We start from the raw sequence: 17,402 nt of genomic DNA on the forward strand, positions 1-17,402 counted from the left end.
AATGCCCCAAGAATTTGAGCCTCTGCCATCTAAATGGAAGACCTGGATGAAGTTCCTGGCTCCTGCTTATGGCTTGGCCCAGACCTGGCTTTTGTGGCCATTTGAAAAGTGAACCAACAGATGGAAGATCTTTCTGTCTGTATTTCTCTCTCTCTCTCTCTGTCACTCTGCCATTAAACATGGCCATAAGTATTAAATTAAATATAGATAGGCCACAAATAAAATTTGAAAGTATAATGTGCCATAATCTGTTTAATAGCATGTTGGTATTTTAATATAAAAGCCTCAATATATGAATAAATTTGCATTCTGAAATTTTACCTCTAGTAAATATGTGTAAGCATAGTTTCTCTAGTAATCAATAGCCTTTAAAAATTCCCAATGAACTGAATTTATGCATTGATGTGATCATATAATAGCTAACGATGAAGTTTTTTTTTCAGGTAGTGGCAATAGACATACATATATTAAAAACTGAGTGTTTTAAAATATGAGCAAGTGTTCCAAAAACATTTTATGCATCATGATGGGCTTCTGTGTTTATTATTATGAAAATATTTTATGTAATTAGTGAAAGAATACGCAATTAATGTGAAAAATGGAAATCTCATTTATTTTTAAAAAAATCAAATATTCATATATTTACTTAAAATTTGAAAAAATCACTTATGATGGTTTTAATGATTCTGTGACTACTTTTTACTCATTGAATATTATTCTTAGTTGTGAATCAAGTCTATGGTTATAGAGTGGATTGAAAACACACCTGAAATATCAAAGAAAAAAAAAGGAAGGAAAGAAGGGGATTGAGGGAAGAAGAGAAAAAGGGATGGGAGTAGGGGTATTGTCTTAGCATTGTACCAATAAAATACATGAAATGAGTTCCTTTATATTAATAAAAATAAAATAAAATAAATTGACTTCCTATGAGTGAACTTGAACATCTTTTCACTTACTTGTAGTTTGTAGCCTGTGCATATTTTCATGCTCTTTACTGTTTATGTGTTGAATTCTTCAGTTACTAGAGCAATTAAGCCTTTGACTATAGTGTAAATTCTAAAAACATTATCACAAAACTAAATAAAATATTGAGTTTAGGCCGGCGCCGTGGCTCAGTAGGCTAATCCTCTGCCTTGTGGTGCCGGCACACCGGATTCTAGTCCCGGTCGGGGCGCCAGATTCTGTCCCGGTTGCCCCTCTTCCAGGCCAGCTCTCTGCTGTGGCCAGGGAGTGCAGTGGAGAATGGCCCAAGTGCTTGGGCCCTGCAGCCCATGGGAGACCAGGATAAGTACCTGGCTCCTGACATTGGATCAGCACAGTGCGCCGGCCACGGCGGCCATTGAAGGGTGAACCAACGGCAAAAGGAAGACCTTTCTCTCTGTCTCTTTCTCGCACTGTCCACTCTGCCTGTCAAAAAAAAAAAAAATATTGAGTTTAAAAATGTAACTTGCTTTGAGTTTCTAGTATTTTCCTATTTGTTTATCTTTCTTTAATGGCTGAGGGAAAAGAGCAGATGGCTTCATTTTGTGATTTTTTTGTCTTTCAGACAAGATGAGGAAAAAAGAACAAGCAAGGCAGGATTGGTTTTGACCACTCTGTATCTGCAGTCGCAAGTTGACCTGTACCTGTTGCTACCACTGCATCTTTGTGTCTCCAAGGACACTGCCCCCACGGCAGCATCTTCCAGGATGCTGCCCAAGTTCATTACAAAGACTCATTAGTGAAATTTGAACATGGGTCACCAAGGACCTAGTTGTTTGTTATTTAGTTTAAAATTTAGCAAATAAATCAGATGTAAATCTTTATGATGTACAAGCAATTCACCCTGCCCAGAGAAGTCATAGTATTGAGGCTTTGAAAGCAAGAGAAGGCAATATTTGAAATAATGTATTTTCAACAAATGAGAGCAACAAAGTATTTCCTAGGCAAAAACAGGACCAATATCCTTGGTTAGAAAAGCGTCCCTGCCAGCAGTGGCCAGAGGAAGTTGGGGATCCTAAAAAACCCGGATGAGAAAATTCCACACAAACCTTTGCTCTCAGGTCTCCCGCATCATATTAGCCTTTAGGACTCGGATTAAAAAGTATCAGTTGAAGCTATTGTTAACTTGCAAAACAGTAAGTACTCTCGCTACCTCATTTACTCTCACCTTCCATAAATCTATACGATGATTTTCTCTGGAAACTGTGGGGATTTACTGAAATCAAACAGAATTATTTGAAATGTTATCGAAAGATCCACAAATCTGTCTGAGTTGTATTTTTGGATGTTCCTTTATACAGTTACAAACAGGTAATAGTCAAGATGATGAGAAGTTATCTCTGTCACACCCTCACTTGCCTCTTTAAAAGAAAAAAGTGTGTATCTTCATTAAAAATCCCCATTTATGATAAATTACCAAATATTAATGACAAAATTAGTTATCTTTGCACTTTTTTAAATTGTAAACTTCTCTGCAGGATGTAACTAGTTTCTTAAAAATTTCCTTTTAAAAGCTAGGATTCTCAGCCAGCGCCCTGGCTCAGTAGGCTAATAACTCCTCCTAGTGGCGCCGGCACACCGGGTTCTAGTCCCGGTCAGGGCGCTGGATTCTGTCCTGGTTGCCCCTCCTCCAGGCCAGCTCTCTGCTGTGGCCAGGGAGTGCAGTGGAGGATGGACTAAGTGCTTGGTCCCTGCACCCCATGGGAGACCAGGATAAGCACCTGGCTCCTGCCTTTGGATCAACGCGGTGGGTGTGCCGGCCGCAGCACGCCAGCCGCGCCGGCCATTGGAGGGTGAACCAATGGCAAAGGAAGACCTTTCTTTCTGTCTCTCTCTCTCACTGTCCACTCTGCCTGTCAAAAAGAAAAAAAAAAAAACTACGATTCTCAAGGAGCGAAATAGAAAAAGGAGTTCTGAAATAAGGACTGTTACCCATGGGTACAGGAACAAGTGTGCTGCCATGCAATTGCTGTAGGAGTCACTGGGTTCACAGGAAATGGGCTGCGGACAGAAGGAAGGCTAAAAAGAATATCCTTTCCTCAAGTAAAATGGGCCAGTGTCATTATTACAGTGTGTCCCTGTGGTTCCTGAGATGGTCATAGGTCTTCAAAATCATTATCACTCTCCTTCCCAGTGACTGCTACATAAACCTTGGAGCTTAACTGTAACAATTTACCACAGCAAACAGGGGACCCAGTCCTGATTTCTGGAGAAAATGACTATTCCAGCAGAACAAATGACAGTCATTCAATTAAATAAGCTAACAGAGTTCAGTTGGGAAATTTGGTGGAAAATGTGCCTTCTATTCCCCTACTTGAGGGAAACTCACACACTGGAGATACTAATTCAGAACTGAAAAGCATTTGGTTGTCCTAATAATATTAAGTGTGATGGCTGACGGGAAACTAGAACAGCTATTAATCCAAACCAAGAAACAGAAAGCCCTTAACTCCCATTTTCAAATATTATGAAAATATCCACCAAGGAGGCAGAAGTAGAAAATCTAGGGCAGGAGAGGGGAATGTCCAACTCACCGGCTTCTATATAAGACTTACAAAGTCATTTGGACTGGCTCTGCAAAGGCAACCACAGGTGAGACTTGAAATTCAATCAATGTGCACCATGGTAATCTTTAATTTGACAATTATATGTGACTTACGAGTGATGTTAAAAATATCCAAATGGCCCTTGGCAGAAGAGATTCCCCATTTCTGATCTAGGGGAAAGAATTTTGAACTACAGAAGCCAAGGATGAAAGTCTTATATGTGGACTGATTAGATGAATACAATATTCCATGTGCAACTGTGTGAATTCAGATATCATAGGAACAAACTTTTGTCAAATAATAGTGTTAACGCACTAGAGAAGAGATAAATAATATTTTACAAAGATTTGATACCACATGCTTATGGAGAGTTGCAGGAAAGCAGTGATATAAGTTCACAGATAATGCATTGGTAAATGTACACATAAGTTTTTTTTTTAACAGGCAGAGTGGACAGTGAGAGAGAGAGACAGAGAGAAAGGTCTTCCTTTGCCGTTGGTTCACCCTCCAATGGCCGCCGCAGCGCACCAGCGCACCGCACTGATCCAAAGGCAAGAGCCAGGTGCTTTTCCTGGTTCCCATGGGGTGCAGGGCCCAAGCACTTGGTCCATCCTCCACTACACTCCCTGGCCACAGCAGAGAGCTGGCCTGGAAGAGGGGCAACCAGGACAGAATCCGGCGCCCTGACTGGGACTAGAACCCAGTATGCTGGTGCCGCAAGGCGGAGGATTAGCCTATTGAGCCGTGGTGCCGGCCACATATAAGGTTTAAATAAACACATCCTTCATGTTGAAATTATATATCTGAGAACTATTATGTTTATATTTTTATAAGGGCAATCGTTTTGAAGACATTATAATAAGTCTACAAAACAAAGAAATCATAATGGATTTTTGGAAATTGGCTTAAACTTCTGGTGCATTCAGAGAATTATTTTAATGTAAGTGAAATTTCACAATCAGAATTCACAAAAATGAAGAAGTATTGAAAATTGTTATCCATGAATACAGAGGGCTAAAATTAAATGGAATAAAATTTAGTGCACTTATGAAGTTAAAACATATTTGGAGAAGTATTCCATGTAAAAGATGTTTGTTTGTGGGTCTAAATTCCATGACTGCAGATTTGACTATCTTACTGAACAATTCTACAAAGAATCCAAAATCAGCACAAAGAGAACTATTCCCTGCTTTAGAGATAAAGCATGGGAGAGGTGACACTTCACAGCTTATGCAGAACAGGTGGTAATAGCATAAGTGCAGCGTGGGGAAGTCTCTGCGACACACATTTTTTAAATAATTTAAGTCAATCAAAAAGCTGTTTCAAAGTGAAAGCCAAATAAGTTAGGAGACAGCTGTTAATATCTAGGTCAATGAACTAGCTATGTGTGGATTTACACAATGTTCCCTACACATTGAATGTAAACCTAGGACTGTCTTGGTTTGGGTAGCTAAGCCAGTTTTATAAAAAAGAAAGGCACCAGGAAAAAGTTTTAACAAACTTCCTTTCTAAGAGGAAGTGCTAAGTAACAATTACTTGTCATGTGAGCAAAAATGAGACATCCACACAGACAATGTAGTTTTACAAGGCTTTCTTTTTAAACTTTTATTTAGTAAATATAAATTTCCAAAGTACAGTTTATCGATATCAATGGCTACCCCCATAACTTCCCTCCCACCCACAACCCTCCCATCTCCCAATCCCTCTCCCACTCCACTCACATCAAGATTCATTTTCAATTATCTTTATATACAGAAGATCAATTCAGGATATATTAAGTAAAGATTTCAACAGTTTGCACCCACAAAGAAACACAAAGTGTAAAATACTGTTTCAGTACTAGTTATAGCATTACTTCACATTGGACAACACATTAAGGACAGAGATCCCACATGAGGAGTAAGTACAGAGTGACTTCTGTTGTTTACTTAACATTTTGACACTCTTGTTTGTGGTGTCAGTAATCTCCCTGGACTCTGGTTATCAGTTTCCAAGGCTATGGAAGCCTTTTGATTTCACTGACTTCGATCTTATTTAGACAGGGTCATATTCAAAGTGGAAGTTCTCTCCTCCCTTCAGAGAAAGGTACCTCCTTTGATGGCCCATTCTTTCTACTGAGATCTCACTCACAGAGATCTTTCATTTAGGTCCTCTACTTTTTTTGACAGAGTGTCTTGGCTTTCCATGCCTAAAATACTCTCATGGGCTCTTCAGCCAGATCCGAATGCCTTAAGGGCTGATTCTGAGGCCAGAGTGCTATTTAGGACATCTACCATTCTATGACTCTGCTGTATATCCCGCTTCCCATGTTGGATCATTCTCTCCCTTTTTGATTCTATCAGTTAGTATTAGCAGACACTAGTCTTGTTTGTGTGATCCCTTTGACTCTTAGACCTATCAGTGTGATCAGTTGTGAACTGAAATTGATCATTTGGACTAGTGAGATGGCATTGGTACATGACACCTTGATGGGATTGTATTGGAATCCCCTGGCACATTTCTAACTCCACCATTTGGGGCAAGTCTGATTGAGCATGTCCCAAATTGTACATCTCCTCCCTCTCTTATTCCCACTCTTATGTTTAACAGGGGATCACTTTTCAGTTAAATTTAAGAAGGCTTTTCAGCAGAAATGATGCTCAAACTGAAAACCACAAATGAGTAGCTGGACATAGGCAGTGCATGGAGACCATATTTCTATGTTAATTTGGAAACTATATTTAACATTCCAAATTTGATTTTGAACTTCATGACAATGATAGCATATGCTAAAGCATTTTCCATATTAACAAACTACAAACTAAAGAGAGATATGCTTTTGTTTTTCCAGCTGTATATCCTGATACCAAAGATTTCTTCAAATAAATTGTACACTTAAATACTCTTTTGTGTAGTGTATCCCAGTGGACACCAAGCATAAATTACACACAGGCAGAGGCACAGGACAATCAGAAGAAAGAGCCAACCATATAGAAGTTGCTGCTTAAAACTCAAAACACAATAACAGGAACACATACTTGGCCACAGTAGTACAATATAAAATGAAGCCAAACATGGACCAACAAAGACTGCATGTAAAATCCAGACAACCTGGCACATATTTACATTTCATAAAGGACAAAATCTTTTAAGAAAGATATGTGGAAATCATTACTTCTAAATATTCACATTTAAAATACAGAAGAGGCCTTAGACACACACAAAAAAACATAATTTGGTTGAATCATAAGACTCTGTGACTCAAATATAAAAACCAGATCACTCAATCTTGAGTATTGATTATAAATCTAAAATAAATGAAGAAATTGGGATATAGAGCAATTTCAAATATCATGAAAGATCCACTAAAATAATAAACAATGAAATAGCCAGCCCACCAGAGAAGTGGCAATATCAATTACTACTTAGGGGAAACATTACAAATGAATAAATTGGCCGACTCTGTTAGTCACTGTTTCTTGCTACCTGGTTTGGACACCACCTGATCCATATAAAATATCTATAAATTTGATTTGATGAAGACAGAGGAAAATTCAGTAGTCAGTGATGAAAAACCACACAATAACAGCCTTCATCCTGTTGGGACTGACAGATGACCCTCAGCTTCAGGTTCTGGTCTTCCTGTTTCTGTTTTTCACCTACATGTTGAGTATAACCGGGAATCTGACCATCGTATCCCTCACTCTTTTGGACTCCCACCTCAAAACACCCATGTACTTCTTCCTACAAAATTTTGCCTTGTTAGAAATTGCATTTACATCCTCTTGCATCCCTAGATATCTGTACAACATAGCAACAGGTGACAGGTCAATTACCTACAACATTTGTGTCGTTCAAGTGTTCTTTACTGATGTCTTTGGAGTAACTGAATTTTTCCTCCTGGCCATCATGTCCTATGACCGCTATGTGGCCATCTGCAAACCCCTGCATTACGTGACCATCATGAGCAACCAGGTATGCAGGAGCCTTGTCCTCTGCTGCTGGGGGGCTGGCTTGGTGATCATACTTCCCCCACTCATGCTGTTCCTCAATTTGAAATTCTGTGACTCGAATGTCATTGATTATTTTTTCTGTGACGCGTCTCCCATCTTGAAGATTTCATGCTCAGATACGTGGCTCATAGAGCAGTTAGTGATTGTCTGTGCAGTCCTGACCTTCATCCTGACCCTGGTGTGTGTGGTTCTGTCCTACGTATACATCATCAAGACCATTCTGAGATTCCCTTCTGCCCAGCAAAGGAAAAGGGCCTTTTCCACCTGCTCTTCTCACATGATTGTGGTTTCCATCACCTATGGAAGCTGCATCTTTATGTATGTCAAATCTTCAGCTAAGAACTCTCTGGCTATCAACAAGGGGGTGGCAGTGCTGATGACGTCCATTGCTCCCATGCTGAACCCGTTCATTTACACTCTGAGAAACCAGCAAGTGAGACAAGCGTTCAGCGATTCCTTCAAAAAGATTGCATTGGTCTCAAAGAAGAAAGAAAAGATGCAAGTCTAGAAAGAAAAATCTGGCTAAGCATAAATCATTGAGCTTCAATTCTATTTGTCTCTTTTTGACCTGATATCTTCAAGTCAATCTTCTCAAACATTTATTGCACCCAGATTAAATACTCTCCACCAGACGCCCACCCCATTCATACCTCTCCATCCTTTACTAGGATAAGTTTCTAATCAAAAGATGTGATAGGATTTTGCTAGTAAATAACATATTAACTTCACTTCTATTGCAACAAACAAAAACTGAAAGCCAAGCATAAGAAAATAAAAGCAATTCAACAATGAAACAGTCTATCTCAAATTCTCTTGGTGTCACAAAAAATAATTGATTTAGAGTTATTGTTACCTCCTCCACTCTAAACTTTACTGAATAGTTTAATTGATTAAATGAAAAAATTTTGATAGCATCCTTGGCAGACAGAATATCAGTCAAAGAGAAAAAAAATCATAATATCTTTTAACTTATTTAGCTTAACTGATAATTCCTATTAGGGCACCTCAAGTAACTTATGGAAATATGGAATTAAAAGACAATTTAGGGGCCAGTGTTGTGGTTAAACCTCTGCCTGCAATGCCAGAACTCCTTATGGGCATCAGATGGAGATTGAGAATTTGAAATACATATATCTGAAAATATATTATCTTAATATATTATGTATTTGGAAAATGTTTATACTTTGAAATATGTATTTTTTGTAACTCTAATGAAGTTTGAGAACATCAATGCATTGTGGTAGGAATCTGCATGTCCTGAAAATCTGGGCATATTTCTAGGATGCTGGGGTAAGGGAGAGTTTTCAGTGACAGGACTGAGGAGGAGTGCAGCAGCTATCTTGAAGCAACAATCTCTGACCACACAAAGGTGTCACCTGAGACTGAAGAGAGAGTTGCTGGGTAGCTGTTTTTACAGAAATACTTTTGACATAATATTGCAGCGGCCTCTGTGCAACGTTGTGGTTCTGGTGGTCTTCTGTGACAGCTGCTGTCAGGTAATAATGCTTAAAACTGTTTCTTCACAATCTCTGGCTTTGTTTTTATTTCTGTTGGGGTTAACACAGGTGACTTGGCTTTCTCATTTTGACTTTTTTTTTCATCCACATTCTTATTTAATGCATGAGTGATTTAAATGCATGCAATTTCTAAGTGTATACCCAAATTCTTGGTAGTTTCCATCTGAAAATAAAAAGATAAGTCAAGAGGCTTTCCTTTACCTACAAACATGCTTAATATGAAACAGTTGAACTCCTGGAATCTGTGCTGCTTTTTTTTTTTTGAGGGGGGCTTAAACATTTTATTGGAATACAGGGTACATATCAAGAAATGCACAGAAGTATACAGGTAAAATGAGGTTTCTGTCCTCTGATCACCCTTATAACCAACATCCAAATTAAAAACAAAACATTGTAAAAGTTAGGTGAATGTCATATCATTTGGCATATAGTTATATATATGTATATTGCTTCTCTGAATCATACCATGTAATAACAATATATTCTTCTTCCCCACATTAAAAAAATAGAAAAGAGGGGCTGATGTTCTGCATACTGAGTTAAGTCACAACCTGTGACAGCAGCATCCCATATGGGCACCAATTTGTGTCTTGGCTACTCCACCTCAAATCCAGCTCCCTGTTAATGTGCCTAGGAAGCAGGGGAACATGGTCCAAGTGCTTGGGTCTCTACCACCCATGTGAGAGATCTGGAAAAAGTTCCTGGTTCCTGTTTCGTGGTTTCTGCCAAGCCCAGCCCTAGCACTTTCTCTCTCTCTCTCTCTTTTCTCCTCTCTCTGTAACTCCGTCTTTCAAATAAATAAGTAAGTCTTTAAAAATTAAAAGAAATAGAGAGGCGGGGAATAGTGAGGACTTGGGATACTAGAAAATTATGTATGGATCAGCTATCAAAACAAATTCCCCTGAACATTGCACAAGCAGTCACCATTTGCAGAGCAGTGGAAAAATATCTTGAAGGTTCTGCATAAAAATACATACTACCAAAAAAATGCACATACAAAATAGAATATCATTACAGCTTGATACAGAAAATCCAGTGACTTTTGCTCTGGAATTTTCAGTTCTGGGAATACCAATTCTACCAGGATATTCCAATTGAATTTTTTTTCATTTTTGATTTGTGGAAATGTCTTTGACATATTTTAGAAGTTCAATACCATAAGTATCACCTCTTAAGGATGGTCAAGAGCTAATGAATTTTTTTCTGTTTTTGCTTTTCCTGGAAAGTCTTTCTTTCTCCTTCATTTGTGAAAGGCATCTTCACTGGATAAATCATTCTGGGTTAACAGAGGGCATTTTTTCTTTCAAAACTTGGGGTATATCTTTCGATTCCCTCCTGGGCTGCAAGATTTTCATTGAAAATCTCCTGTCAATCTTAAATAGTGATGGCTAGAGGCTGGGAAGGGTGGGGGACTGGAGGTTGGAGATGGTTGGTAATGGGTACAAAGACACAGTTGGGTGAAAGAAACAGGTTCTGGTGTCCACGCAATAGTAAAATAATTATAGTCACCAAGAAAGGAAACAGAATAGCTAATAGTCTCATGTGATTGGTTTACATTATAGATAACTGTTGAAATATTACACTATACCCCATACAAAGTATAAAGTATTCCTTACCAATCAAAAAATTTTAAATAAACTAATAAAGAAAATTAAGTACAAAGCTTTAAGATCTTGTGAAGATATGTATGTCCTCTGTAAATTATGACTCAAAGTACTGATTTTCCTCACTTTTACTATTTCTAGGCTTTGAATATTGTGCAGCTTCTCTGGAAGCAAAAATATTTCTCCATTTACCTTAATTTCTGGAACAGTAGAGAGTAGCTTCAGGATTCAGTTTTCTACTGCAAATCCCCTAGTCACCTAATCCTAAAAGGATGGCTTCTTGAGTATTTTTAGATTTTTGTTTATTTTCTTCTTAGTTGAAAGGCAGAGAGAGAGAGAGAGATCTCCCATGTTAGTTCACTCCCACAAATTCCTGCAACAGCCAGTATTGCTCCAGATCAAGGGCAGGAGTTGAGAACTCCATGTGAGTGGCAGAGACAGCTTCTTGAGCCATCACCTGCTACATCGAAGGGCACAAAATACCAAGAAGTTGGAACCAGGAGTGAGTCAGAATTCAAATCAGGCACTTCAAAATGGGATGCAGCTGCCTCACACAGCACTTTTTTTAAGATTTATTTGTTTTTATTTATATGAAAGGCAGAGAGATGGAGCAAGAGGGAGACAGGGAGGGAAATCTTCCATCCACTGGTTTCACTCCTCAAATGACCACAGCCAAGCCAAAACCCCATGGAGTCTCCCATGTGAGTGACAGGAGCCCAACCGTGTGGGCCATTTTCCAGTGCCATCCCAGGTACATTAGCAGAACAGTTGGATGAGAAGTGGAGTAGCTGGGACTTGAATCAGCATTCCTAGATGGGTAGTTGGCACTAAAACACCAATGCTCCACATTGTTTCTTAATCTCCAGGCCAACATCTGCCCCGATTGAGGATTTTTTAACAACTTTATTAAGGCATATATTATAAAATACAAGGGTTACAAAAGGAAAACACCCATGAAGCCATTACCCAAATCTAATAATGAACATATCCATCGTGTACCCCCATGTAGCATTTCCTGCCCATCCCTTCCCACCCACCCACCACCAATCTAAGCCACTAATTTCTATCCAAATATATTTGTTTACATTTTCCAGAGCTTCATATAAGTAGAATCATACAGTATATTCTTTTTACTGTCTGGCTTCTTTCATTCAGAATAATTATTTAAGATTCACTTGATGTTTTGTGTATCCTTAGTTGATTCCAAGTGATTGGCTACTACTAGTATTCCACTGCATGTAATAACAAAATTGGTTTATCAATTGGTCTGCTCCCAATTTTGGTCTGTTAAAAATAAAGCTCCTTGGGGCAGGCATTTGGTACAGTGGTTAAGATGCTGGTGAGGATGCCCCCATCAGAGTGCCCAGGTTCAAGATCAGGTCCACTCCCTATTCCAGCTTCCAGCTAATGTACACCCTGGGAGGCAGTAAGTGATGGTACAAGTAGCTGGGTCCCTGCCACCCACGGGAGAGACCTGGTTGGCGGTTCCTGCTTTCAGGCTTCAATCTGGTCCTGTTAGCTGTTGGAGGTATTTAGGGAGTGAACCAGCAGATGAGATCTCTTTCTCTTTCACTTTTACTTTCACTTTGGCGCTCTCTTTCTCTCTCTCTCTCTGTCTAATAAGTAAAATAAGTAAAAACTTTTAAGTAAGCATTTGTATTTCTAAAAAAAACCTGCTAGGAAAATTTGTTTGCACCTCTTTGCATTCTTTGTATGGACATATGTTTTCTCTTTTCTTGAGTAACTATCCAAGAATGACATGGCTGGGTCATGTGGCTTTTGAATTGCAGTTATTCTAACAAGGTTGTAAGTAGCATCTCCTTATAGTTTTAATTTGAATTTCCATAAATAATAATGATATAGAGTGTCTTTTCATGTACTTAAATGTGATCCTCATGTCTTTAAAGAATTACCAGTTCTAACATTTTATATAATTTTATTGAGTTTCTGTCTTATTAATACATGAAAGTGATTTATATATTCTGAATATGAGGCTACTTCAAACAAACCATGGAAAGATAGAATTAAAAGTATGAGTCTATCTTGATGTAAAATATTGAAATGCACACATAATTTTTTGTGATTTTTCACATATTATTAAAAAGCTTTTGCGTCAAAAGAATGCGAATTTGGCACAGAGATTAAGATGCCACCTGAGATGCCCATGTTCCACACTGAAGTGCCTGCTTTGAGTCTCAGCTCCTTTGCTTTAGATCCAGCTTCCTGCTTATGCACAACCCTGGGAAGCAGTAGGTGGTGGCTCAAGTACTTGGATCCCTGACACCCACCTAGTTGACCCAGATCAAGTTCTGGGTCTCCAGCTTCACCTGGCCCAGTCCAGGCTACTGCTAGCATTTGTGTGTATGTGTGCATGTGTCTGAAATAGAATCAAAATGAATAAATTTTAAAATCACATCAAACAAAATAGCACATTTTTCATTCCATTTTTCCCTAAGCTTTCTGAACATGTCCTTTGAAAGAACTTTATCTGTGTCTGTCACCTACCTTCTTTCACTTGATGATAGTGCTTTTCAAAGAATAGAAAATCTTATTGTTAATTAGAAATTTTTATCAATTTGTTCTTTCTAAAGATCATGCTTTAGTGTCATGTCTAAGAAATTGTGGGCTAGCTCAAGATCATAAAGGGTCCCTTTTATTTTTTCTGGATTTTTTATGATTCAAAATTTTACATTTATATTTATCATTCCTTTGGACAAACTCTTATAAGCAATGTGAAGTACTAGTCAAAGCTCTTATTTTTGCATATGAGTGTCCAACTTTTCCAGTGCCATTTGTTCATTAGAGGATCCTACTTTCAATCAATTGCTTTTCACCTTGGTTTTCCATTATCTCCTGATTTTTTAGTCTATCTCTATGCCAAACCATTGTTTTCATTGCAATAGTTACATAATGAATCCTAAGATGAGGGATTGTTACCTCTCCAGTGTTGCTCTCCTTATCCAAATTGTTTTGGCTATTCTAGTTTGTTTGCATTAGCATATAAGTATTAGAATCTGTTTGTCAATTCTACCAAAAATAAAACATGCTGTGATTTTTGTTGAATTGCAATCAATCTGTGGGTCAATTTGAGAAGAACTGTCTAATAACATGTTCCATACCCAGGGATACAGCATTTCTCTCATTTTCTTACTCTCTCCTTAATTTCTCTCAGAAATAATTTGCAGTTTCTAGGGTAGAAGTCTCTTATCTTGTCAGTTACCAACTTATAATTCATATTTTGGATGTCATTGTGTATGTGTCTTAACTTCAATTTCTTATGACTTATTTCTAATACATAAAATTCAGTTGAATTTTGTATATTAATAGGTCTAGGTCATTACACAGTTTTTCTGGTGTTTTTGTATTTCATGGATACCATATATGTTTTATTAACATGATAATTGTACATATCATGTGGTATCTATCTCATTATTTTATTAAAGATTTATTTGTTTGAAAGGCAGAGCAACAGAGAGAGAAAGAAACAAAGAGATCTTCCATCCACTGGTTCAGTCTCTAGATGGCCTGGCTAAAGCCAGGAACCAAGAATTCCATCCTGGTTTCCCACATCTTTGACAGGGGCCCAAGTACCTGGGGTGTCTCCCACTGCCTTCCCAGGCACATGATCAGGAAGCTGGATTAGAAGCAAAGTAGCTGAGACTCAATCTGGCACTCTGATATGGGATACCAGTCACTTAATCAGTTATACTGTAATATCAGCCCTTCCATATCACTACTATTTCTTTACATGAGGAGCTTCTGGCTCCTCTCTTTTAGGCCTTCACAAGATTATATAAAAGTCTTCTATTTCATCACTGATCTTCTACCTCGTTGTTTTATCCAGTAGACCAAGTAGTATTGCTGAAGAATTCTATATTCTTATTGATTTGCTGTTTATTTGTTCTATCAGTAGTTGAAAGAGAAATATTGAAACATCCCACTATATAGGTATGTATCTATTTCTCTTCTTACTCTATTAGGTTTTGTTTCAAGTACTTTGAAAGTACTTTGAAACTCTGCTAGGAACATAAAATCTGAGAATTGCTGTAACATTTTAATAAACTGGACCTTTAATTATAATAAAATGGTTTCCTTTATTCTTCATATTATTACTTTCTCTAAAATACAGTTTGCTGATATTATCATAGCCCCTGGAGATTTCTATTGATTAGTGCTAGCAACTTATATTATTCTACTCTCTTAGTTTTAACCAATTTGTTTCTTTACACTTAAATGGATTTCTTATACACAGTATACAGATTTTAGTTTATTTTCCAGTCTAAGAATCTCTGCCTTTTAATTGGGATATTTAAACTATTTATTAGTGTAATTTTATATCCAAGTAAAAAAATCTATCACTTTTTTGTTTATTTTCTATTCATTCTATCTATTGTTTTTCCCCCTTATTTGTCTACTTTTTTGGATTAAGAGAACTTTTTTCAGTTTTACTTTATTTCTTGTATTGGTTTCCTATTACTCCTGTAAGATATTACCACACATTTAGCTGCTTAAAACAACAGAGAATCATCACCTAACATTTCTTCAGGTAAGAAGTTCAACATGAGTGTCACCAGGCTAAACTCAGGGAGAGCTTCCAGGATTCCTGGAATTCAATTAGCCATAATCGCACTTTGGTAAACCTCACTGGCTACGATAGATGCTCTTGGGGAAGACCCCTTTCCCTGATTCTTACACACCGTAGACTTGTCCATACTGTCTAAGTGACTCCTTCTTTCACCTTCAGCAAATATTACATCTCTCTGAACATTTAAAAAAAGATTTATTTATTTATTTGAAAGTCAGAGTTACACAGAGAAGAGAGGCACGGGGTGGGGGAGTGTCTTCCATCCGCTGGTTCACTCCCTAGTTGGCCATAACAGCTGGAGCTGCGCCAATCCGAAGCCAGGAGCCAGGAGCTTCCTGACTTGGGCCATCCTCTACTTTCACAGGCCATAGCAGAGAGCTGAATCGGAAGTGGAGCAGCCGGGTCTTGAACTGGCACCCATTTGGGATGCCAACGCTTCAGGCTAGGACATTAACCCAGTGCACCACAGCACTGACCCCTCTCTGAACACTTTTCTGCGCTCAAATCTCCCAATGATTCTCTTCACTCTCTCTCTTCTCCTTACATACTGTTGTTATTATAATTTTTTAGATTTTTTCCTTTTTTTAAAAGGATTTTAAAATATTTTTTTCTTTTTTTAAGAGGATCAACATTCATTCCAACTGCATTTTTTACCCCTTTTCCAGGTAACATAACATGTTCATAGGTCTTACAGGTAAGGAATATTATTCTGCTTGCCACATCTCCTTGGATGGGCTACTATTCTTGATTTGTTGCTTGAGTTGCTGCTTTAGAACTTTGAGTATACACTTTCATCTTGCCCCAGCCTCACTGAAATGACTTTACATCACTGCCCATGCAGAATAACAATGTGGTATATACACACAGTGGAATATTATTCAGCTATAAAAATAATGAAATTCTACCATTTGCCGCAAAATGGAAGCAACTGGAGGACATCTTGTTGGGTGAAATAAGCTGAACCCAGAAAGACAAATGCCTCATGTTGTCCCTTATCCGTGGGAGCTAAAATTTAAAAAGCAAACAATAAAAGAAAGACAAAAGGAGGAAATGTCTGTGTGTATCAGCATTGCTGCAAATATAGTAAAGCTTTGCTTTATGCCTTTCTCAAAACAGTGGATATGAATGTTATACTACTATAATTTTAATTATTTGTGGTGGCTGTGTATAGGTTAAATGGTCATTTTTCCATCCAATTATTGTTTATAATCACTGTCTATATTCCCACTAAACCAGGGTCTTTTTGTTTTACACTTGTTAAATTGTTATCTGATGAAGCATTAAGCCTTTCTCTGTAATGTAACTTTCTGTTTTTTTTTTTTTTTTAAGATTTTTTTTTTATCTTTTATTTAATGAATATAAATTTCCAAAGTACGACTCATGGGTTACAATGGCTTCCCCCCCCCCATACCGTCCCTCCCACCCACAACCCTCCCCTTTCCCACTCCCTCTCCCCTTCCATTCACATCAAGATTCATTTTCGATTATCTTAATATACAGAAGATCAGCTTAGTATACCTTAAGTAAGTATTTCAACAGTTTGCTCCCACACAGAAACATAAAGTGAAAAATAATAGATGATTTTTTTTAAATGATGATGAAATCGTAACTTTCTGTTTTTTTGTTTTGTTTTGTTTCTTTGTTTTTAACTTTCACTTAGTAAATATAAATTTCCAAAGTACAGTTTATGGATTACAATGGCTTTCCCCCCGATAACTTCCCACAAACTCACACCCCTCTCATCTCCCACTCCTTCTCCCATTCCATTCACATCGATTCATTTTCAATTTTCTTTATATACAGAAGATCGATTTAGTATATATTAATTAAAGATTTCAACGGTTTGCACCCATACAGAAACACAAAGTGTAAAATACTATTTCAGTACTAGTTATAGCATTACTTCACATTGGACAACACATTAAGGACAGAGATCCCACATGAGGAGTAAGTACAGAGTGACTTCTGTTGTTGACTTAACAAATTGACACTCTTGTTTATGGCGTCAGAAATCTCCCTGGGCTCTAGTCATGAGTTTCCAAGGCTATAGAAGCCTTTTGATTTCGCTGACTTCGATCTTATTTAGACAGGATCATATTCAAAGTGGAAGTTCTCTCCTCCCTTCAGAGAAAGGTACCTCCTTCTTTGATGGCCTATTCTTTCCACTGGGATCTCAC

At 37.8% G+C, this 17,402-nt stretch overlaps 1 protein-coding gene across 1 annotated transcript; it reads left to right on the forward strand.

The window, feature by feature from the left end:
- Nucleotides 1–7,073: 7,073 nt before the first annotated feature.
- On the forward strand, nucleotides 7,074–8,027 carry LOC100358862 (olfactory receptor 6C2-like). Its single transcript, XM_008256595.3, has one exon. The coding sequence runs from the start codon at nucleotides 7,074–7,076 to the stop codon at nucleotides 8,025–8,027; it is 954 nt and encodes a 317-aa protein (XP_008254817.2).
- The last annotated feature ends 9,375 nt before the right edge of the window (nucleotides 8,028–17,402 follow it).

This window comes from Oryctolagus cuniculus, chromosome 11 (genome assembly GCF_051225735.1).
Source record: "Oryctolagus cuniculus isolate XC-2025 breed Fujian yellow rabbit chromosome 11, ASM5122573v1, whole genome shotgun sequence".
NCBI lineage: Eukaryota > Metazoa > Chordata > Mammalia > Lagomorpha > Leporidae > Oryctolagus > Oryctolagus cuniculus.